Source organism: Sycon ciliatum, chromosome 7 (assembly GCF_964019385.1).
Source record: "Sycon ciliatum chromosome 7, ocSycCili1.1, whole genome shotgun sequence".
Lineage (NCBI taxonomy): Eukaryota > Metazoa > Porifera > Calcarea > Leucosolenida > Sycettidae > Sycon > Sycon ciliatum.
In genome coordinates this window covers 19,068,031-19,092,290 of record NC_088649.1, presented here as the reverse complement: position 1 = coordinate 19,092,290, position 24,260 = coordinate 19,068,031, and the positions used below count along the sequence as shown (strand labels likewise).

The window sequence follows — 24,260 nt, the reverse complement described above, 5'->3', positions numbered from 1 at the left end:
AAATTTATTTGTTGACATTCACGGGATCCACTAGCATTATTTGAATCTTGTTTCAATGGCAGTAGGTAGCGCAAACATGATCCATAATGGAAATACGCGTTCTGCAGACTGCGCAAAAAAATCTAGTTGAAATTTGCCCTGTCGAGTTGCATATCTCAACAACCGGTAGTGGTATCGCTTCGGCGATTGTTTCTATCGCCAGCTGAAAGTTTTCTCTTGCAGATATATGTTTCGATTGTGAGAATCGACCAAGTTTTGAGTAAGTTACGATAGTTTGAACAAGTCACTATGGACTCAACACGGACCCCACGACTATGAGACGCAGGTTCACTGTACAGTGTACAGCACGCGTCGTACTAGAACGACGGTCGTGGGGCATGCAACTCGTGTGCGTCGTACTAGTGTGTCGTACTAGTACGACGCTCGCGCTAAAGAGGTTAATGTGTCAAAAATAGGTTTTAGCCCTGGGAGGCCGATATTTAAACGCACCGAAACTTTTTAGACTTACATTAGATGGTGGTGGACGGGTAGGGTGGTGGTATTGCCAAGAGTGGTGTGTGTAGGGGGAGGACGGGAGGGGGGGGGGATGGGGGGGGGGGGTGATTGACAAGTACATGTAATGTGTCTGGTGGAGGGGGGGGGGGGTGGGAGTGTTGGTAATGTATGCATGTGTGGGTGCAGGAGGGAAGAGAGGATGTTGGCAAGAATTGTGTGTGTAGGGGGGGGGGGGAGGAGGGGGGGGGGATAATTGTCAAGTACTGTCATGAACATTGAAATCCGGTCGCACTTCTAGCGGCCCTAGGGCGCAGGCCATGCAGCCGTGGGTAAACAGTACACACATAATTGTAGTGCGCTGGTCGAATCGGATCAACACTACATGAGCCAGAGCACGCTAAAATACGACCACAGACCAAAAATTTTGATTTTCAGTTTTTGTTCAAAAATGATCAAACACACATTATATCTATACAGTATACACTGCTGCACACAGTGTTCCTCAACATACTAGACGTCGCACTCATATTCCCCACACCAAAGCCCATCTTGCACACAGTTTTCTTCGCTCGCCAGAGAGTACTGCTTTCGCTTCCTACTGCTTGTGCTAACGATGTTCCGCATAAGAGTACTCAAATTATCGACTTGAGCAAGTTGAGGGAGCAGCAGAGTCCATTGATTGTTTTTGCACTTGCAACCAATACTGGCATTGTCCCGGATATGTGCAGCGATGTCCATTCTGCCCAAATCATCGGCCGACTCACCTCCCAAGTCAGTGTCGATGCCAATCGCTTGCCAGGTTGTCATCAGAGTAGAATTCCTCGTCACTGCAGATCGTGGGACTACCAGCATCAATCCTTTTACGCTCGATGAAAGTGTCGCCCACAAATGACTCGTCGCTGTAGCCATCATCGTCTTCCTTCTGTTTCCGACCCGAATCCTCAAAATATTTATCCTGCGCATGGAGTGCGAGGATGTCGTCTTCTTCCGCTCCGCAGTACATTACTACTACTAGGCTGTTCCGTCGATACATCGATGACGATCAGTTTTAGGCGACTCAGCGCAACATGGAATACAAACTCAAACAAATAAACTACTTACTTGCAACAAAGAAATGCATCCGGAACAGTCCAGTCGACCGAGGAGAACAACAACAGCGACTCGCGTTGCACTGCACTTCGTATTTTTTGCCGCGGAATTCAAATCGCGATTTTCTCGACTTTTTCAAAAAATGCTGTGGTCATGTTTTAGCGCGCTCTGGCTCACATGTGTACAGCATACAACGACGTTCTGTACGCACTGAGGGCACCGGCCCCGGTCAATCAACTGAATACAATGACGTTCTGTACGCTTTGAGGGCACCGGCCCCGGTTAATCAACTGAATACAATGACGTTCTGTACGCACTGGGGTCACCGGCCCGGTCAATCAACTGAATACAGCGACGTTCTGTGCGCACTGAGGGCACCGGCCCCGGTCAATCAACTGAATACAATGACGTTCTGTACGCACTGGGGTCACCGGCCCCGGTCAATCAACTGAATACAGCGACGTTCTGTGCGCACTGAGGGCACCGGCCCCGGTCAATCAACTGAATACAATGACGTTCTGTACGCACTGGGGTCACCGGCCCCGGTCAATCAACTGAATACAGCGACGTTCTGTGCGCACTGAGGGCACCGGCCCCGGTCAATCAACTGAAAACAATGACTTTCTGTACGCACTGGGGTCACCGGCCCCGGTCAATCAACTGAATACAGCGACGTTCTGTGCGCACTGAGGGCACCGGCCCCGGTCAATCAACTGAATACAATGACGTTCTGTACGCACTGGGGTCACCGGCCCCGGTCAATCAACTGAATACAACGACGTTCTGTACGCACTGAGGGCACCGGCCCCGGTCAATCAACTGAATACAACGACGTTCTGTACGCACTGAGCGCACCGGCCCCGGTCAATCAACTGAATACAACCACGTTCTGTACGCACTGAGGGCACCGGCCCCGGTCAATCAACTGAATACAACGACGTTCTGTACGCACTGAGGGCACCGGCCCCGGTCAATCAACTGAATACAACGACGTTCTGTACGCACTGAGAGCACCGGCCCCGGTCAATCACCTGAATACAACGACGTTCTGTACGCACTGAGGGCACCGGCCCCGGTCAATCAACTGAATACAATGACGTTCTGTACGCACTGGGGTCACCGGCCCCGGTCAATCAACTGAATACAACGACGTTCTGTACGCACTGAGGGCACCGGCCCCGGTCAATCAACTGAATACAATGACGTTCTGTACGCACTGAGGGCACCGGCCCCGGTCAATCAACTGAATACAATGACGTTCTGTACGCACTGAGGGCACCGGCCCCGGTCAATCAACTGAATACAACCACGTTCTGTGCGCACTGAGAGCACCGGCCCCGGTCAATCAACTGAATACAATGACGTTCTGTCCGCACTGAGGGCACCGGCCTCGGTCAATCAACTGAATACGACGTTCTGTACGCACTGAGGGCACCGGCCCCGGTCAATCAACTGAATACAACGACGTTCTGTATGCACTGAGGGCACCGGCCCCGGTCAATCAACTGAATACAACGACGTTCTGTACGCACTGAGAGCACCGGCCCCGGTCAATCACCTGAATACAACGACGTTCTGTACGCACTGAGGGCACCGGCCCCGGTCAATCAACTGAATACAACGACGTTCTGTACGCACTGAGGGCACCGGCCTCGGTCAATCAACTGAATACGACGTTCTGTACGCACTGAGGGCACCGGCCCCGGTCAATCAACTGAATACAACGACGTTCTGTATGCACTGAGGGCACCGGCCCCGGTCAATCAACTGAATACAACGACGTTCTGTACGCACTGAGAGCACCGGCCCCGGTCAATCACCTGAATACAACGACGTTCTGTACGCACTGAGGGCACCGGCCCCGGTCAATCAACTGAATACAACGACGTTCTGTACGCACTGAGGGGACCGGCCCCGGTCAATCAACTGAATACAGCGACGTTCTGTGCGCACTGAGGGCACGGGCCCCGGTCAATCAACTGAATACAACGACGTTCTGTACGCACTGAGGGCACCGGCCCCGGGCAATCAACTGAATTTCCATGTCCACGACAGTACATGCAATATGTCTGGTGGGGATGGGGTGGGGGGGGGGGGGGGAGTGTTCGTTATGGATACTTAGGTCCAGGACGGGTGGGGAAGTTTTGGCAAGAGTTGTGTGTGTAGGGGGAGGGGGCAGGGGAGGGGTGGGGATAATTGACAAGTACATGAAATGTGTCTTTTGGGGGGGGGGGGGGTGAGTGGGAGTGTTGGCAATGGATGCATGGGTGGGTGCATGAAGGGAAGGGGGGGGGGGGGGTGTTGGAATGAGTTGTGTGTTTGTATGTAGAAGGGGAAGTATTGGCAATCAATGTGTGTGGTGGAGATAGGAGGGGGAGGGGGGGGGGGGGCAGGGAGTGTTGGGAAGTGGAGTGTGGGTCCGGGGGTGGGGGGAAGAGTGTTCGTGAGCGATGTGTGTGTGTTTGTGTGTGAGTGTGTGTGTGTTTGGGAACGAGGGGGGGGGGGAGGGGGAGAAGGGGGGGGGGGGGGAGGGAGGGGTATTGGCAAGTCATCTGTGTGTGAGTGTGTGTATGTGTGGACAGGTACCGAAGCAGTGGGTTGATGCTACTCTCGTACACATCCCCAAAAAAGGCGACCTACAGCTGTGTGACAATAGACCAATCCCGAAAAGATTGTCTGGGTTAGAAATGGGGCATATCAACTGAGAGTCCACTGTACAATACATGCATGGCACCACCTGACCAGCATGCGGCACAGGACGTGTTTGATAGCTTGCGTATGAATGCGGGGGTAAGTACACGGTTTGCATGCAAGGGAGAGGATGCGACAGAAAGCAAAGCTCTTTGTGGGTTTCTCTCTCGCACTGGTGATGTTCTGCTGTTGGAGTCGAAATGCTAAGCCATAATCTTTGTTTCGCTCTGCTGTGTAGTGTCAAGAGGTCAACGAACATGTAGAGCTCACTTTGATGAAGTAGGCAAGGCTGTGAGCGCAGTGGCTCAAAGCGATAAGCCCTACATTTTACGAGATATTTCGAGTACTATTGTTTGTTGCGAGCGCTTCGTCTTCGATGAGTCCTGCCGCTTTTCTGCCAGGCTTCCTCCTGTTGGACCAACCACGAAGTGACTGTACTCATCTGCAGCCGATCAATGTTCTAGTGCACAAGTAGATTGAGTTTTCACCAAGCAAGTGCCCCGGCAAAGACCATCGCCATGTCACACCGTCGGAACGAGTTCATGAGGAGAATCATCATTCGCGCGAGCTTGATGAAGAACTATTTCGAAAGGCAACATAGTCTCTACCCCCGGGACGACAACTATGCGCAGGTCCTAGAAGGAGAGAATGTGTCCAGCGATAAGAACGAAGACGACGGCGGTATCTAGGCAACCTGGAGTCAGCGGAGCTCGTCAAGCTCCTCCGCCTCCGCGATCCGGTACATGTACAGTAGGTGACATGTCGACACGAGCGTACGGAAACCCAACATACACTGCAGGACTGTTGCGAGAGTTTGCGGAAGAAGTCCAAGTCGGAAAATCCATCGGCTCCAAAAGCTACCTGTAGGTGGGCGATGCGACTCCAGCTTCAGACTACAACAGTCAGGACTTGCAAATAGTTGAACTTGGTGAAGCAGCAGATCGAGAAGTAAGTTGAAATCGTAGCTGTTGCAGTATGTCGGCGCTATGTAGCTTGTATTTTTTACGGAGAGTCGATCGCCACGCGAATGTTCTTCTCCTTGCCGAGAGCTGGCTGGCCTCCAAACTTCGTCAGGGTCCGCCTAAGGTACCGAAGGTCCTTTGACTAGCTGCTGGCAGGACTCCATCAAATCCTTTAGCTTCAGCCCGGTGAGCAAAAGTCTCTCTTACCTCCGCCATGAGCTGCCCCCCACACAAACTGAATACAAAACGATGCACTTCACACGAACTGGCTCGCACGCGTGCCCCCTTTCACGAACCCAGACAATCCTTTCGGGATTGGTCTATTGGATGTTGTGGAGAAGGTGTTGGCTGCCATCATACAGACACTTCTCCAGTGGCTGGCGGAGACCCTGCTGCCAGACTCGTTGTGTGGTTTTAGGTGTGGGCGGTCGTGCTCGGACATGATTTTCTCTGTGCGCCGACTTGTGGAGAAATCTCTCGAGCATGACACGAAATAGAGTGTTTGTGGCGTGTACTTGCTGGTACTGGGGTACCGGACACCCTCCTCGCTGTCATCAAGTCCTTTCACACATCTATGTCTGCCGCAATCCGCGCATCTCAGGGACACACTCAACCCATCAACATAACGGCTTGAGGCAGGGGTGCCCTATGGCGACTGGCTTTTGAATCTATTCATGTGGACCGTTTTCACTGTTTGGTCCCGGAGAGTGTCGACAGTTCCTGGCGTCGGCATGGAGGTTCGCTATTGTATTGACGGCAACTTGTCCGGCAAGCCCAGGACGCGAAAGACATCGACCAAGTTTGGGGAATGCCAATTCGCCGACGATTCAGCCTTGTTGGCGACTACGCGTGACGGTGCTCAGCTCGCACTCTCTGTATTCCAGGCGACTGCTGCTGATTATGGGTTAACTGTCAGCACTAACAAGACTCAGTTCATGGTGTGCGGCTGCAACATCCAAGATGCAAACTGTGTCCCACTCACGCTGGCGGATGTTGAGATCAATAATGTGCTTGAATTCAGGTATCTGGGTTCCATTATTGCCACCAACAGTCGTTCGGCAGTGGACGTCAATGTCTGCATCGCGAGTGCCTCCAAGGCCTGTGGTGCTTTGCAGCGCCCTGTATTTTCCTATGGTCAGCTTCCTGTCTTCGTGAATAGGTGGGTTTTCAACGCGTGTGTCATGTCCTTGCCATTATATGGTTCGGAGTGCTCGGTCCCCTTCAGGGCGACTTGCAACGCATATCCACCTTCCATATGCGCTGTGTCCGCTCCATCCTTGGCGTGTCAAGACGGCAGATGTGGGATGCCCACTTCAGCAATGCTGAACTATTGCGTATTTGGGGGGGGGGGGGGGGACCAGGCACCATCACCTGTAAGGGGGGGGGGGAGGGGATTATTGAAAAGTACTGCAAGGGGACAAACGTTCGCGCCGCGCAAATTTAGCGTTCTCACTCCACATATACTGGCACACACAGAGACATAGACAGCAATAGCGACACTACACAAAGTGAAGGGTAGTTGGCCGCAGCTAGATGTGAACTGGATAACAAGTGAGGTAGGGAAGCAAGGACTGAGAACAGAGTGTCTCAGATAATACTGAGATAGAATAGGCGTGCCAGTGGATAGCAGAAATAGGCCATGATGCAGAACCACTTGGGACCGTCAGATTAATTTTTCTAGACCGAGCCAGCCGGGAAAAAACCCTCGCCCCGACGGATGAAGTTGTGAGGAAAAAAACCGGGTGTATATCCCCAATGGCGATTAGGCGTCATGTAGGCATGGCAAGCACATCACGGCAAAAAGTGATAATTATAAAAGCAATGATAATATGCACAGAAATGGAGGGTGGGAGGGCAGGGACACTGGTGAGACTCAAAACTGACTGAAGAAGTCAGGAAAAGAAGCGACAATAAAGAACACACCAGATGCCATATTTGCAACTGAAAATATTTCGCGAGAAATCATTTCTCGCCTATCTCGCTGCGCTGGGCCGGCGAGAAATACAACTTTTCATAGATTGGGCTGATTCACGATGAGCAACTTTCGCGATTTCATCTCTTCAGTCGGATATTGCACAGTCTTCACTCAATGTATGGAGAGGTCTGCGGCGATTCAAATGGGTGAAGGAAGGGTAGTGTTGGGAAGTGATGTATGCTTGGGGCGGGGGGTTATAGGCAAGTCCTCCGTGTGTGTTTGTGGGGAGGAGTGTGTGTGTGTGTGGGGGGGGGGGGGGGATAAGGGGGATTTTTGGCAAGTCATGTGTGGGCGGTGGGGGGGGGGGGAGGGGGGGGAGGGGGGTAGCAGGAAGAGTGTTGGCCAGTGATGCAAGGGTGGGTCCAGGTAGCTTGTGTGTGTGTGCGCACGCGCGCGCGCGCACGTGTGTGTGTGTGTGTGTGTGTATGTGTGTGTGTGTGTGAGTGTATGAGAAGGGATAGATATTATAACATTGTTCTGTGACCAATACCTACTTACTTCGTAGCTTGCAATTGCTATTGTGTTGCATTGTATTAGATTTCCCGTCACTACAAGCAACATGCGCTACTTCACCAGGACTTACAAACAGCTGAACAGCAAACCGGGGTCATTGACCAACTGAAGACGGAAGTAGAGAAGGTTCAGCATGATGTGGATGCAATGCAGGTTAGTTGAGAGTGTGTTGATTTGATCTGGTTATACTCCATCTCTGCATACGTGTACGTATGTATACTTCGTAGGGGTATGTACACGTGTGTGTATGTGTGTGTGTGTGTGTGTGTGTGCAGTGGCGGGTTTAGGAGGGGGGGGGGGGGCGGGGGGGGGGGGGGGGGGGGGGGGGGGGTGGCGAGCGCCCCCCCCCCCTCAAAAATTTCCACCTAGGTTTCGAAAAATAATACAGGGCGCGCGCCGGGTCGAGCTAGACTAGGCTCGGGGCGCGCGCGGCCTGAAACGATTGTCCAAAAGCGGTTGCACGGTGCGGTGCTCGAGCTGGTGTTTGTACACACTACAGACTAGTACAGTACACTGTACAGTCTACAGAGCTAGCGTAGAGTCTACGTACAGTGAGCATGCACGGCTACAGAAACACGGTGACCTGACTGTGTACTGTTGTACAGTGTGATCCCTGCTGGGACGCGCTCGACGCGTCTTCAACGGTACAAACATCGAAGAAAAGTCTTCGATCGAGTCAACCAAAACACGATTCGAATGCCGAGGACTCAGGCGATCATCCTCGTTCTAATCGTGTTTTGGTTGACTCGAAGGCTTTTCTTTGATGTATCAGGGACATCCCAAAAGGCCAAGCTCTAGCCAGCAGAGCCTGGAACTTTTGTAAAGCGTTCCTGTGGCGGCGCAACTCCTGCTGCCGCTCCAACAGGAAACAATGGGAGTGATGAAGTCGCTGTTATTCCAGACAATCCAGTTGAACTTTCGGAGCGGACTGACAGTCAAACTCCGCCAGACGTGGAAGAACCTGTTGTCAGCGAGCAGCCAGAACATAAAGAACAGCGCACAGTGACAAGTACCGCTGCCTATGTAAAGGATGCTTTGAGAGCGGTGAGAAATTTTTGGACTCGCATGTTAAAACAAAAGAAAAAAGCAGTTGATTCGCTCACATAACGTCAAATTTGAAGTTTACAATGTACATTTGTTGCTGCGTGTACAGAAATACTGCTCCTGGTGTGTGAGATTTACGGCTTGTTGTTGTTGTTGTTGTTGTTGTTGTTGTTTGTTTTACTTCACCAAATGAACAGGCAGAGATGCCTTCTCACCTGCCCATAGGACAGGTTCTCACAGAATGATGAAGGGATGATATGCAAGGGAAAACAAGAAATGATAATATTAATAATAATAGCAATGAAAAGTATGAATGCCGCAGACATCACCACGCAACATGACAATTTGTTCAAGGTTTGATTTTGTGTGTTTCCAAAATCGATTTTCACGTTCCGATCATCAGTGAAAATACGGAACTAAAGAGATCAAGGGAAAAACAAAGGTTAAAAATCCAAAGAAGTGTGACACATGACGGGTAACTTGTGGTAAGTATTACAAAAAGTGAGAACTAAAATAAAGAGTAAGTGTGACAAACGGGCATGAACAGTGCAGAAACAACTCATGAACACGGGGTGCAAACTCACGAAAATAACCTAAGTGCTAAAACATGTTCTTTTTGCTTACACAAATCGGGCTTATGCGTACGAATACAAACAGCTTCAAGGACTTACTCTTTATTTTAGTTCTGACTTTTTGTAATACTTACCACAAGTTACCCGTCATGTGTCACACTTCTTTGGATTTTTAACCTTTGTTTTTCCCTTGATCTCTTTAGTTCCGTATTTCCACTGATGATCGGAACGTGAAAATCGATTTTGGAAACACACAAAACCAAACCTTGAACAAATTGTCATGTTGCGTGGTGATGTCTGCGGCATTCATACTTTTCATTGCTATTAATAAACTTTTATCTCCACGTAGATTATTTGATAATAATAATATAACTTATAAGACAGAAAGGACCAAAAGAAGAAAGGGAAAATTTATATCAAGAACAATTTCATGGAGTCAGAAATAGAAAGATAATAATTTCATGGAGTCAAAGAATAGAAAGACAATCTCATGGAGTCAGGAACACGTGGTTGATTTTATAGACATACATGCACAAATAATTGATAGATGAGAAGGTTGGAATTTATGGCAGATAATAAAAGTTTAACGAGGACAAAGTAAGTATATCAATGGCAGAAAGAGCTTTACGGAAGGGACCAGGGACACGTATCACTCTAAAATCAGAGGGGAGAGCGTTCCAGAGAATGCTTCCCCAAAACATCATGCTCGATCGTACCGCAGGCCCACAGAGAAAGGGAACTTGAAGCAAGTTCGACACTTGTCCCCGTGTGGTGCGCTGATCCTCCGGAACAGTCTCTGGGGCGGTTCGGGTGAATAACTGCTGAAGAAGGGGCTACAGGAGGAGCTTCTTGACATTGGTTTTCAAAATGGCTGACCTGGGACAGTAGCATGATGTCATCTACCCCCACCCCATCCCGCCTTGATCCCGGCCGCAACCCCCCCCCCCCCCCCCTCAGCCAAATCCTGGACACGCCACTGGTGTGTGTGTGTGTGTGTGTGTGTGTGTGTGTGTGTGTGTGTGAATGTGTTTGTCTACATGCTTGAGTGTGTGCATGTGTGTTTGTGTGTGCAGTCGATTTCCAGTCGAGAGGCTGCGGGTTCAATCCCCGATGATTATGGTCGTGCACATCTATCTTTTCTTTCTTAGTCTCTCTTTAACGTTCCTTTCATTCTCTCCTGGGTGATTAGCAACAACCAGTGCATTCCTTAGTATGTAGTTTGATGTGCAGTGTGGAAATGAAGACCAACAAGAAGGGATTCACTGCCCTGAAAACACCCCATATTGAATGGCTTTGAGGTGTAGACCAGACTGAGTGGTGATGGTCAGTTCTTCAGACTTTCTAGCTGTTGAATTGTGCTATTCCAGCACAATTTGCCATGGCATCTGCTGCAGCATAGCTGTCATTTCCTCCAGTGATGTGTGTCATGCGTGCATGCTGAAGTTGTACACAGACAGTCCTACTAAACATCAGGAAAGGTGGACACTGTTGTAAACCTGCAAACACCCCTTCTGTCACTTTGTGATGAACTTGTCACAAGGTGTAAGCTACTCGTCTACATCCGGTGAAGAGACGTAGTTTACTCTCGGCATTCATAGAAGTATTCTTTTCCTGAAGATTTATCAAAGTTCAGATTTGTTTTATGACCAGCGACATTCGACCACATCCATTGATTTATTGCCATGTACTGTCTGTTCTTTTCTCTCACAAGATTATACAGCAGTATCATGGTGACGTCGAAATGTTCGATTTTGATATCTTTAATTATTAATGATTTACTCAGCAGTTGAGTTTCATAGTAATTGTCAATTTGTTTCTTGCATTCCTATTCTATTTCTTGACCTACAGAAAAGCCAAGCTGCTTGCAAGAAGGACGTGACTGTAGTTCGCACGGAGAGTACCAGACTTAGCAGATCTGTTCAGAAACTGGTGGGTACAGTGGGCAGAAATGACACTGTTTAACTCGAGGATGTCTTTCACTGCAACTCACTGCAACTTGCCACATTGGAGCAGTACCACACTTGATGTTCTTAAAGTTGGGTAATTGGGAGAAGCGACGCTGACATAGCGGGGAAGAGAAGAAAGGGGGTCCTTCCAGATACAGATACAGATGGGGCGAGGAAGGCATATGGGGAGGGGGCAAGGTAGGGCAAGGGGGCAAGAGGCAATGGGTGCAGGGGGAGCAAGGCGGCAAGGTGAGGGCAAAGGGAGCAAGGGGGGGGGGCAAGGGGAGCAAGGGGGCAATGGGTGCAAGGGGGGGGGGGGGCAAGGGAACAAGGGGAGGGGGCAGGAGAGGGAGACCAAGTAAAGGAGAAAGTAAGCAGGGTACTGGAATGGAACACTCCAGTACTCACTCAGAACATGGGGGTTTCTATAGCTGCGTTGACCTGAGAGTTTTAAACCCGGGTTAATTTCGACCCAGGCAGATTTCAACCCACAACGAACACAGATTGACTGGATTGTGTACACGACGCACGGCGCTTGACCCGGGTTGAAATAGAGAGATTGTAGTGCCGTACTTCTGGGTGTAATTCACGCCTGGCTTACGCAGCACTGCCAAGTAAAAAAATGTTTAGGTGGTACTGTTCCAAAAACACGGTTCATGTGAGACTCGGCTGGATGCCAAGTTTTCCATATCCATAGGAACGCCACCACCCCCAAGGATCAAGACACAGAGGCAACTGCTAAAGTGGTCGGCGGTAAGAAAATCAGACCCACCACCTAAGGGGTCAAAGCACGAATATCCCTTTTGCAGAGTCCATTCTTCCCTCGTGCCAGGCCACAAGTTCCCAAATAACTGTGGGTCCCAGCATGGCTATCCAAGAGGGGCTCTTACTCAGGTATAATAAGGTGATCATGTGTGTACAAAACTTGTACAGGTGGAATCCTGATAATTCGAATATGGCTTAATTCGAACATACCGCTTAATTAGAAGTTTTTCCAGGACCGATTTCTATCAATACGATTCCAACATAAACTTTTCTGATAATTCGAACCTTGAACTGGATATGTCCGGTTCATTAGAAGTCCCACAGATTCCACTTACATGGAAAATGTGTGGGATTTGTGCTGATAATTGGAAGTTAGCAAAGTGTAATTCGAAGTTCACTGTACACTGTACTGGTCAGTTCAGTTTGCATGAGCAGGCTGTGCCGGTCAGCTCAGTATCCGTGAAATATGTGTCTAAGGTCCATAGCGCAACTATGCGTGACCATTGAGCGTTTTGACATACATTTTGTGTTGTGGGTTCATGTTTAGATAAATAGAATGTCCGGATAATTAGAAGTTTTTTCCTGGCATTTTGAGGTTCGAATTATCAGGATTCCAACTGTGTTGGTAATAACTTTGGCAAACATTAATATTTTTCAACCAAATTTTCTGTGTCGATACATTGGGTTAGTCGTCATATATTTCCTATACATGTATTAAATTTCAATTATGATCAGAATGACGTCATCAGTGCTACTTTTTATGTTCAGATTTCAACCCAAAACACGGAGATAACGAAAAATAGTGAGGCCACCAATCCTTGTGAATTGGATAGCCTTTGGGCCCTAGATAAAGTATATTGGTGGATATTGTACATAGATAACAACATTTCGCTGGAAACCAGTGTTGACTTGTTTCACCATACGCACTGTACACATTTAACATACAAAGCTGTCGTACCTCGGGGTCTGCTCAGACTCACCACCACGATGAACGGGTGTTTAGTATCGATATCCAGCACATTCCCACTTGCTGGGATGTACAGCTAGCCAATGCAACAGCTCTCATTCGCCAAAGACATTCCCCACGCCCAGCGTTTGTGGATGAAGCTGTCATTGCTGTTTCAAAATAGCCGACATTGTCTTCTATACAAAAATGACCGTGAAACTACTTGAATGCATGCTGCACTGTACATGCAGTGCATCACACTAGCTGCAGATCTACCGAGCATGCACGCGAGCCAAGCATGCATGCACTTGAGTAGGGCACTTGACTCCCACGCGCGGTCACGCTGGTCACAACTGTGAGTGTGTACGCATCACTGTTTGCAGGGGCGTCACCCGTGAGGGGCACGGGGCACGTGCACCCCCCTAAAAAATTTGACCCTGTTTTTTTGTGAACTCCTGGTTATGAAAAGTGTAGTGCTGGTATAATCTACTAATAAACTGCATGCACGCGGCGTGCTAGGTGTTTGTTTGAAACAGAAGAAATAAATAATTCAGTGTGGTCGCAAGTAAGTTAGTCAGGTCACCACACTTGAAGAGTCTTTGGAGTTGTTTCCTCTCAAAATGCCATCTTCTCGAAAAAGGAAAGCGTCTGGCCAGCTCACTATCAGCGAACTTTTTCGGAGGAATGCGAACCCTGAAGTGAGGCAAGGCGACGAAGCCCTTCCTGTTGCAGCTGGGCCAGGGGAATCGGACGATTAGGGACTTGACGAAGAACCGGCACGCAGTCCTGTTGAAGCGAAACCTGTTGTCCAGGTTGAAGAGGAACCGGTTGTCCAGGTTGACAACGACATTGCCGCTGCTGAGGATTTTGATTTGGAGAATTCCAAATGGTCTAGGGACCGGCGGATTCTGCTCGAAAAGGTGGCAGATTCTGCTCGAAAAGCAGTGAAATCGGCAGAACCATACAAACCTTATGGCGGGCAATTCCTCGAATTCTGCTCCATTTTTTTATCCACATACCAAACATGCATGAACCTTACCAGAAAAAATACCGAGTTCTGCCAATTTTTCTGCCGGCAGAATCCGCCGGACCCTTAAATGGTCCACACATTATTATTGTATGCTGCAATGCTATTAATATTAATGTAATTATGCTTTCGAGTTTGTTATTGATGCCATGCTATCATCACCGGGCAAAATTCCTGTGCAAATTGTTTCCTGTTTTTCTCACGTCGCGTTGTTATTTACTTATTTTCTTGTCTTTCTCTGTGATTTGTCATATATCTTTCTTTTTTCTTTTGTTCTTTTCTTTTTTGCCTTTTTTCAACTTCTGCCCATGGCACTTCACTCAGCTCGTCAGCTGTAACATAGTCATCACCATGACAACTGTTATGAGAAGGTGCTCGCTGCCAAGAAGGACGCCATGGGCAGAAGTTGAACAAGACAAAAAAGAAAAGAAAAAGAAAGATAAATGACAAATCACAGAGAAAGACAAGAAAATAACAACATCAAAATCACAAATCCTTTCAAGACGTGATCCCTACAACCAGGAGTACAAATTCCTGTGCACCCCCCTGTGAAGGGGTCCGGTGACGCCCTGCTGTTTGAAATCTTTTGTCTGTGCCCGTGTCGTTGTGACTTGCAATGCAAGTGCACTATGTACTGATGTACTGTCTTTACACGTATGTACAGAAACAAAACAAATGCAGTTTTCAGTGCATGGACTCGGCTACTAAAACATTTTGTGGAAGCAAACAAGCCTTTTTTGTGATCTTGGTAATTTTTGCTCAATCGACTCTGCACTTCGAGCTAGATGTGTCCATGGGGTATTGCCCGACTAGAACTGGAGTCCTCACGTGCCTCAAGTCGCGCCGAGCTAATCACGTTTGTCAGCAGAACTCCTGCTCGCGACTCAACACATTTATTCCGTCCGTTGTCATCCCCACTGCGAGTGGGGAGCTTCATGCCCACGATAAAAGAGAATGTCATGATATTTTGAATCCTTCATCAGAGAAAGCTATTTGAACTCAAAACGACACAAGACAATGGCCATGATAAACATACTCGATGTGACTGGCCTCCAATCCAAGTGCTGCAAGAGACTGGAAGTATTTTTCAAAACAATGTTTTGAAAAAAAGCTGAGCGCTCGAGTGCGGTGAACACGGCCAAACGCCATGTTTTCCTTGGTAACATGACGTAAGCCGCATTATCACGATGGCGAGTTGCAGCGCTGATCTTGAAGTACTGCGGCACCAGAAAAGTGTCATAATTCTACCTGAGCCACTGAGACGGCGGGCAAAGGAGATAAGGGGATAGAAAGAAAGAGGAAAGAATGGGACCAAAGAAGCAAGTGAGAGAGAAAGGAGATACGGGGATAGAGAGAAAGAGGGAAGAATGGGACAAAAGAAGCAGATGAGAGAGAAAGGAGGTAAGAGGAGAGAGGTGGAGAAAGGAGTTGTAAAAGCCTGGGTTTGGGTGCAGTATTTGTAGTTAGTTGTGTTAGTGTGTGTGTGTTTGTGTGTGTTTGTGTGTGTGTGTCTCTGTGCGTGTTTGTGTGCACGTGCGTGTGTATGCATTTGGGCCGCGATCGGCTAAACATGTCTTTGCGTTTTGAAAAAAAGTTGAGAAACGACGGAATGACAAAATATTTTGTCGAGTGTGTTCACGCTGCGCTTCAGTCATGAACCGGGACGAGCGGTGGACGGCGACCATCTTTTAAAATATTGTTCAACTACTTGTTTGGCGGTCTAAAAAATAGTTGAATTAGCCCACTCGCAAATACAAGTCAATGTCTGCATCTAGTGATACTATGGCTGCTCGCAGGGCCAGATCATTGCTGTGCATGGCGCCGGTTTGGTCAGGTGTCAGCAAGTCCGTGGCGGCGGGTCTGCAGAGCGATGATGACAAATTTTGGGGATCTCAGAGATATTGATGTCGACAGCGAAGCTGAATCTCCCCCGTCGTCCACAGTAGGCTAAGAGGCACAAGTTGCGGGCGAGTACATTAGAGCACGAACTGCTTTACGACGTTATGTGCCGTTCAGCTCTCAACAGTCGTCGTCTGACACACCCTCGGAAGCGCAGGTGACAACCAAAGATGTCACTGCCAGAATCGAAAGAGTATGCAAGTGCAACGCCACCGAGTGGATCATGGTGCTTTCCAGGAAGAACTTGGTCCATGACTTGGAACTGATGTCGTTGACATGCTCAAGTCTGTGTCATCAACTTTAGTTCCTTCGTATTGTGCTCCTCCACAAAAGCCACTAAGTTTGTCTGTGTGTCAGACTGTGCGAAAACTGTCATTTTCTATTTCAAAGTATATATTTTAAAAACGGTGCTTTGGTGACTGTTAGACTACTTTGGTGCCCTGTACCACCTTAAAGAGGTCATGTAAGGTCCCAGCAAACTGTTTTCTGGAGGAGCTGATTGTGGCCCATAATGTGAATTGCTTCTTTTCACCACAGCATGAAGAGCAGTTGAAGTCTGTTGCAACTAAAGGTGAACTTGATGCCGTTCGTCAAGATTCAACACAGTCTGTACTTGACTTGAAAAATGAGATGATCGCAGCAATGGAGGAGAGCAATGCAGTTTTGACTCAGGTACTACACAGTATACACACTGCCTTTATCATAGGGTTTCTTCCATTTTGGAAACTTTTCAGTGGCCTGCTTGAATTAATCCAGTTCAATTGTCTACCAAATATTTAATGGAGCACTCCGGGAATGTTTTCGGTGTAGCGTTCTCTTCATGGGGGCCTTATTTGGCCCCCAAGGAATGGGGATTTGCGAAAACTAAACCCAAAAAGTCGATATATAAAGCCAGGGAGGGCCAAGTTTGTCTCCTCTTTTGATGGTTTTGATGACGTCACGTGTGATTAGTATTCAAATTCTCTGCATTTGAAGATGTCTAGTCTTTATCTTTGGATGGAGACGATCACAAGCTTTTCAGGGAGCTCCAGATAATGAAACTCCATTGCTGGTAGCCCTTTCCCAAAGGTGCTTTTTTAATTCGCACTTAGAGCTTTTCGCGTCCCTCAAAATATGCTTAAAAAGTACTCTTTTTTCAGTGAAAACAGGCAAAAAGTGCTCTTTTTTCAGTGAAGCATAGCCATGATACATGTTCAGATATGAACCCAAGCTGAGAAATGAATACGCACTCTTCCATTTATGGGTCCACGAAGGGCAAAACAGGAAGTAAAGTTCAAAAAACCCACCTTTTACAGCATTGTACACCGGGTACAAGCTTCACCAACTTGTTGCCCCCCCCCAAAAAAAAAGCGGCGTACCAAGGCCCGGGGCGCCCATCGAGCACTCGGAAACTGTGATTGCACGCATGAGCAAACAGATTTTAGCACTTTATCACCGAAAAAAGCTCAAAAAGGGCGATATTCACATAAAAACGCAATAAAGGGCGAAAGAAACGGGCTTTTCCAAAAAGGCCAAAAAGGGGGAAAAAGGCGAGCACCTTTGGGAAAGGGCTAATTGCTGGTGAGTAAATTATGAAATTTTGAAATCGACCATCCGTGGTTGCGTGCAGCGCTGTGCGAGTGCCCGGGAAATCAGAAAACCCAGCGGGCTTCAAAGGGTTAAACTAGATTTAGGGAATATAATAATACTGTATGTTCCTAGAAAGGAATACTGAGAAATAGGGCTGAAAGGATATTCAAAAGCTGCTTTACGATAACACGTATAGCTTAACAAACGATATGACACTCATAAAAAGGACACACTTCAGGCTTGTTACAAACATCTTGAAAGTTTTTGTCTTGACAAGCATACTTTCAAGCCTTCTTTTTATGAGTATTATCGCATTTTTGTCTCAGAGGAAGCTGTTTACTTAAACAATATAACCATATTGAATTCATGGATAAGTCAGGATAACCAAACAGTGCATTCTGATTTCTGACTCTTGTCCTGAGAACTTATCGTACTCGTCATCGTCACTCTGCAGACAGTGATGGCAACTCCGGAAGACTCAGTTCCTCTTCCTCCAGCTCCTCGGCCAAGCTCAATGAATTCGATCCTGAGCTAGTATTCTGGTAGCGAGCCCCAGGCAATACGCTGTTGATGGACAGGAAGATGGACGCGTCGATGTGAGCAGGGGACAAGCCATTGCGGAGATTGGTCACCAGCCAACCAGCAGCAGAGAAGATTCTCTCAGATGGCACTGACGTCGTGGGCACAGAGAGGTATCTCCTGGCGAGAGTGGAGACACCAGGAAAGCGGTGCTTATTCTTTCTCCACCACTCCAGGGGCCTGTCATCTACATCCAGATCATCTTCCACGAAGAACAACTACACTTCCCTGTCTCTGAGCTGAGTTTCAGCATCATCATTGGTGGTGGATGGGACGTCTTTGCTTGGTTGACTGCGACCAAACAGGCGAGACAGTTCACGAGACGGCGTGCATGCCTTCTTGCGAGGTGGCTCACTTGCGCTGGTCACGGCCGCACTCTCTGCAAGCAATGACTTCACGTGATCTTTTGCTGCAGATGCTTTATCGTCATCCAGAAACTGGAGGCACCGGAAACGCGGGTCAAGTGCAGCAGACACTACAGCATGTCCTGGATTACCTTCAGTGGCTGTGCATCAGCATTCAGCTGGCGCTGCTTGCTTTCCAGCGCTTCCGCAGCCAGACAGGAGTGCTTGAAATGCCCAACAAGCTTTCTTCACCGGGACAGCAATTTCGCTACGACATCCAAGTCAAGGGCATACCGAATTGCAGCCTGAAGGCGGTAACCAATGCAGACGTTACTCTCCCACCCGTTCTCTGCAGCCAGGATACGACTCGCAGCCACCATATTCCGGACCTCATCATGGCTGAGGGCAACTAGCTGCTCCACCTTGATGCCGAATCTGCGTACCACATATTGCGCACGAAGAGCCAGCTTCTCCGCAGTGTGGCTTTCACTGAATATTGCTGTTTCAAGCACACCATTCACCAACGTCCATTTGCCGTTGACGAAGTGAACAGTGTGCGTGACGAATGACTGCGTCACTGTGGACGTCCAGCCATCAGTTGTCAAAGAAACGCCCGCCATGCCGTCGGACCGAATCAACGCCTTCAACTCGGACTTCCAGAGCGAATGCCGCTTGTCGAGTAGCTTGGCGAGATGCGTCCGCGACGGAATCTTGTATTCGGTCTCCAGCAACTTCAGGAGTTCGACAAACTCAACGTCGGCTACGACAGATAGTGGTCGCAGTGAACCAAAAACCCAGTCGAGGATGTGTTCTGTGATCACACCAGCACGGCTCGAATCTCAGGTCCTGGCTGAGCTTGCTGAAAAAAAAACCGACGAGACAGACTTCGTTCCGCAAGAGGTAGTTGCTGACACCTCTGGTGTTTTACCTCCAGCAATAAGAGCATGCTACTCCTTATGATGTGTTTTCAAGTGCTAGAACAAGTTCGTTGTGCCACTTGTTCGCACGAGCGTTTGACTGCACAAATTACACTTTACCGATCCACCAACCTCTACGAAATATGCCTGTACTGGCTACCGTTTTGTTCTAGGAACTTTTGCCGACATCCCTTCTGCCGCTACCTCGCGTAACCTTGTCCTGCCCAAAGACAGAAAATACAACCTTGGGACACACTGTGACTTTCTTCCCGACAAAAAACAACGACAGTAACAGTTCACCACAGCCACTTTCAAGTTCAAGCACCGGTACGCATCAGCAGCTGTAACTGACTTCAGTCCAAACTGTCATAGCCGAACGCGGCTGGACAGAGCTAGTAGTAGTGTACATGATGTAGTACGCGCGCTTGCTGGATCAGTGTACGCACAAACTCTACAGTAACTGTCTACCACCAGTGTACAATGTAGTAGTATATATAGTGGACATGTGCCATGCCAGTGCACAGCGTGGTTTGGACCCCGTACACACAGTAGCACAGTGCTGCAGCACTCACAGCACTGTTAATTAATCGCGTTCTGGCACCTCACACACGTGCACCTACATGTACATTGTTCAGTAGTATTGTTATATCGTTAGTGACAGCTAACGATATAACGATAATTTCCTTAGCGATTAGCAAACGGTTAACGATCATATCGTTTCAGCCCTACTAAGAAACAGTGGTAAGAATTTCTGATATTCGGCAAGGAGGCAACAATTTTAATATCGCAATAATGAGGACGCGCTTAAGAGAGCATGTCTGAGAAATCCAGAAAAGCTGGGCTTGGCCATAACTCCGATTTCGCTCAAATTTTGCAAGTAGGTTTCCTTTGGGGTCTACAACAACCATGCAAAAGGACTCGTTGCATAACTGACGGACACCTTGGAACTGGGGACCACCTCTAAATAGGCCCAAAATACGACTGAATATTGGGTCCAAAAACGAGAGCTGTTACATCGTACACGATTGAGCTCAGAACAAACCACCACCATGCCATTATTACCTCACCTGAGTAATCTTCACATCACCACCACATAGAGCCATGTCTATATCCAGGAAAGCAATGGCCATCATCTCCAAATATCACTAAATTGCATCGCTAAGATAGCCAAACTTCAAGGGCCATAGCGGGAACCATTAACGGCGTCTATTTTTCTGAACCATGCACTGCAGGACAGTTAACTGTGTCCACTACCACCCAGGACATGTCTCGTAAAAAGTGTTCCATGCTTTCTAGAAATAAACAAATTTGAATATTTTCTCTTCACCACATTGCAACACTGCCATTGAGAGAACCACACCCTGCGCAAGCGCAGCCCTCTCGGTATAACTAAAGCTATGATTGGTTTTGGTCCGAAAAGGCTGCGATGCAGCGTTCCTCCTTTATTCCCAATCGAACATGGTTGAACAAGCGGTCACGTGCTCCTGGGTGCCCAAATCACCTGGTCACCACGCCAGCAGGCGACAACTTTCACACCAAGATTCAACTCGAGTGACAGGACTGCACCCAAAAAAGTTCAAACAGGCTAGTAAGTTGTACCCTGCAGGCACGGTGACCAGGTGACTGGCGTACGCAGAAGCACGTGACCACTTGTTCAACCATGTTCGATTGGGAATAAAGAAGGAACGCTGCATCGCAGCCTTTTGGACCAAAACCAGTCGACTCAGCGTCCAAAAGACTACAACATATGGGCCAATCGCGGTCATCCGTGCTTTTATAAGAACGAAATGGCGCTTTTAGTGACATTTTGCATACAAATCCCCATCTAGTAGGGCGCAGTCACCCAGTTTCGGTGGAAGTGCGCGAGTTCGATTGGGATTCAAGTAGGAAGGGAGCGTCTCAGCTTCCTCAGACCACGACCATTCGACTCAGCACCCTGAAGACTAAGTTACAACTGGTGAAATTTTAATTTTTGCCTTAACTTCCCCTTTAATTAGAAGTTTTTCCAGGACCGATTTCTATCGATACGATTCCAACATAAACTTTTCTGATAATTCGAACCTTGAACTGGATATGTCCGGTTCATTAGAAGTCCCACAGATTCCACTTACATGGAAAATGTGTGGGATTTGTGCTGATAATTCGAAGTTAGCAAAGTGTAATTCGAAGTTCACTGTACATTGTACCGGTCAGTTCAGTTTGCATGAGCAGGCTGTGCCGGTCAGCTCAGTATCCGTGAAATATGTGTCTAAGGTCCATAGCGCAACTATGCGTGACCATTGAGCGTTTTGACATACATTTTTGTGTTGTGGGTTCATGTTTGGATAATTAGAATGTCCGGATAATTAGAAGTTTTTTCCTGGCATTTTGAGGTTCGAATTATCAGGATTCCAACTGTGTTGGTAATAACTTTGGCAAACATTAATATTTTTCAACCAAATTTTCTGTGTCGATACATTGGGTTAGTCGTCATCTATTTCCTATACATGTATTAAATTTCAATTATGATCAGAATGACGTCATCAGTGCTACTTTTTATGTTCAGATTTCAACCCAAAACACGGAGATAACGAAAAATAGTGAGGCCACCAATCCTTGTGAATTGGATAGCCTTTGGGCCCTAGATAAAGTATATTGGTGGATATTGTACATAGATAACAACATTTCGCTGGAAACCAGTGTCGACTTGTTTCACCATACGCACTGTACACATTTAGTATCCAAAGCTGTCGTACCTCGGGGTCTGCTCAGACTCACCACCGCGATGAACGGGTGTTTAGTATCGATATCCAGCACATTCCCGCTTCCTGGAATGTACAGCTAGCCAATGCAACAGCTCTCATTCGCCAAAGACATTCCCCACGCCCAGCGTTTGTGGATGAAGCTGTCATTGCTGTTTCAAAATAGCCGACATTGTCTCCTATACAAAAATGACCGTGAAACTACTTGAATGCATGCTGCACTGTACATGCAGTGCATCACACTAGCTGCAGATCTACTGAGCATGCACGCGAGCCAAGCATGCATGCACTTGAGTAGGGCACTTGACTCCCACGCGCGGTCACGCTGGTCACAACTGTGAGTGTGTACGCATCACTGTTTGCAGGGGCGTCACCCGTGAGGGGCACGGGGCATGTGCACCCCCCTAAAAAATTTGACCTTGGTTTTTTGTGAACTGCTGGTTATGAAAAGTGTGGTGCTGGTAGAATCTACTAATAAACTGCATGCACGCGGCATGCTAGGTGTTTGGTTGAAACAGAAGAAATAAATAATTCAGTGTGGTCGCAAGTAAGTTAGTCAGGTCACCACACTTGGAGAGTCTTTGGAGCTGTTTCCTTTAAAAATGTCATCTTCTCGAAGAAGGAAAGCGTCTGGCCAGCTCACTATCAGCGAACTTTTTCGGAGGAATGCGAACCCTGAAATGAGGCGAGGCGACGAAGCCATTCCTGTTGCAGCTGGGCCAGGGGAATCGGACAATGAGGGACTTGACGAAGAACCGGCACGCGGTCCTGTTGAAGCGGAACCTGTTGTCCAGGTTGAAGAGGAACCGGTTGCTCAGGTTGACAACGACATTGCCGCTGCTGAGGATTTTGATTTGGAGAATTCCAAATGGTCTAGGGACCGGCGGATTCTGCTCGAAAAGGTGGCAGATTCTGCTCGAAAAGCAGTGAAATCGGCAGAACCATACAAACCTTATGGCGGGCAATTCCTCGAATTCTGCTCCATTTTTTTATCCACATACCAAACATGCATGAAACTTACCAGAAAAAATACCGAATTCTGCCAATTTTTCTGCCGGCAGAATCCGCCGGACCCTTAAGGGGGCAGCCTACCCATAAATTTCATATGGCATTCAATTGACCGTAACTTTGGTGTTTCTCAATGGATTTGAGTGAAATTTTGACCACACACTCCTGCCACTATGCTGGCCCTCAGGACATGTTTTACAAGTTCTTGCGCCTCACTGACAGGCTTTCCAGGCCGGAAAAACTCAAATTTCCGGCATAGTGCCACGGTGTGCGAGCCACCCAGGAGCCAAACAAATGCATTTACAACTTTTTCACATTTTCGTGCTCATTCTGTTCGTGCGCGGGACTCAAACCTAGAACAAGTCCAGAAGCAGCCATGGGTGATGGGGTAGGGCCCCTCAACGAGGCCCTGGAATCTGTCACAACGGAACGAGTGGGCGTTCTCTCACACACTCCCACAGACCCAAGTCAATTTTTGATTTTTTTTAGGTTTAGCACGTGCTACGAGGTCGTACCTTTGATACAACATCCAGTGCTGGGACCTCCACAGCAAGCCATTTCCACAGCGCTGCACACCAAATCCAGGATACCCTCAGAAACCGGCAAAGACTACCACTCACGTTTCACTACTGCCTAGTACTGAATCCTACCTGACTTCTTGACACGACTCAAACTTGCCAAAGTCACTAAATCAACGTCAACTACAATAATCAAGCCACATATCTGCAACGTCACGAGGGTGCTGGCAAAAGTCCTGCTGCACGGCGGCGGGCTTCGCCCGCTTCGCCCGCCGCCGTGCAGCCCAATACGTGGCTCAAAAACCTGATTTTTGGACTTGGAGCAAAATTCTGCACACTTTCACGTGTTTCCATGATACGACAAGTTGCGCACGGTCTGCTCACATTCAAATACAGTGCTGCCAACAAATGACAGCGTGCAACAAAAAAATCTTTCCTTGCAAGGGCACATGTTCGGCCATAACTCTTGAACGGCCGGTCAGATCGGGACACAATTTTCAGAGAATTTGCAGCTATTCATGCTCTTTCAACTGACGTAGCACTCAATATGAATTTACAAATTCGATTTTTCAGCGAATTTCTGGGTAGTCTGCCACCTTAAAGAGAGGTGCATTAAAATTGACAGGTGGTCAAAAATGGTCAAAATTTGACAATTGGTGA

At 48.0% G+C, this 24,260-nt stretch overlaps 1 protein-coding gene across 3 annotated transcripts in view; it reads left to right on the top strand.

The window, feature by feature from the left end:
• The window catches only part of LOC135821161 (tripartite motif-containing protein 2-like), a 274,795-nt gene that overhangs the window by 58,964 nt on the left and 191,571 nt on the right, over window positions 1-24,260 (top strand). The window contains exons 5-7 of one of the 3 annotated variants that reach the window (XM_065334228.1): window positions 7,750-7,878; window positions 11,190-11,270; window positions 16,462-16,596. In XM_065334228.1, the coding sequence (XP_065190300.1) occupies window positions 7,750-7,878; window positions 11,190-11,270; window positions 16,462-16,596 (345 nt within the window). The remainder of the gene's footprint in view (window positions 1-7,749; window positions 7,879-11,189; window positions 11,271-16,461; window positions 16,597-24,260) is intronic. The other 2 variants (XM_065334229.1, XM_065334230.1) reach the window with 2 other exon arrangements.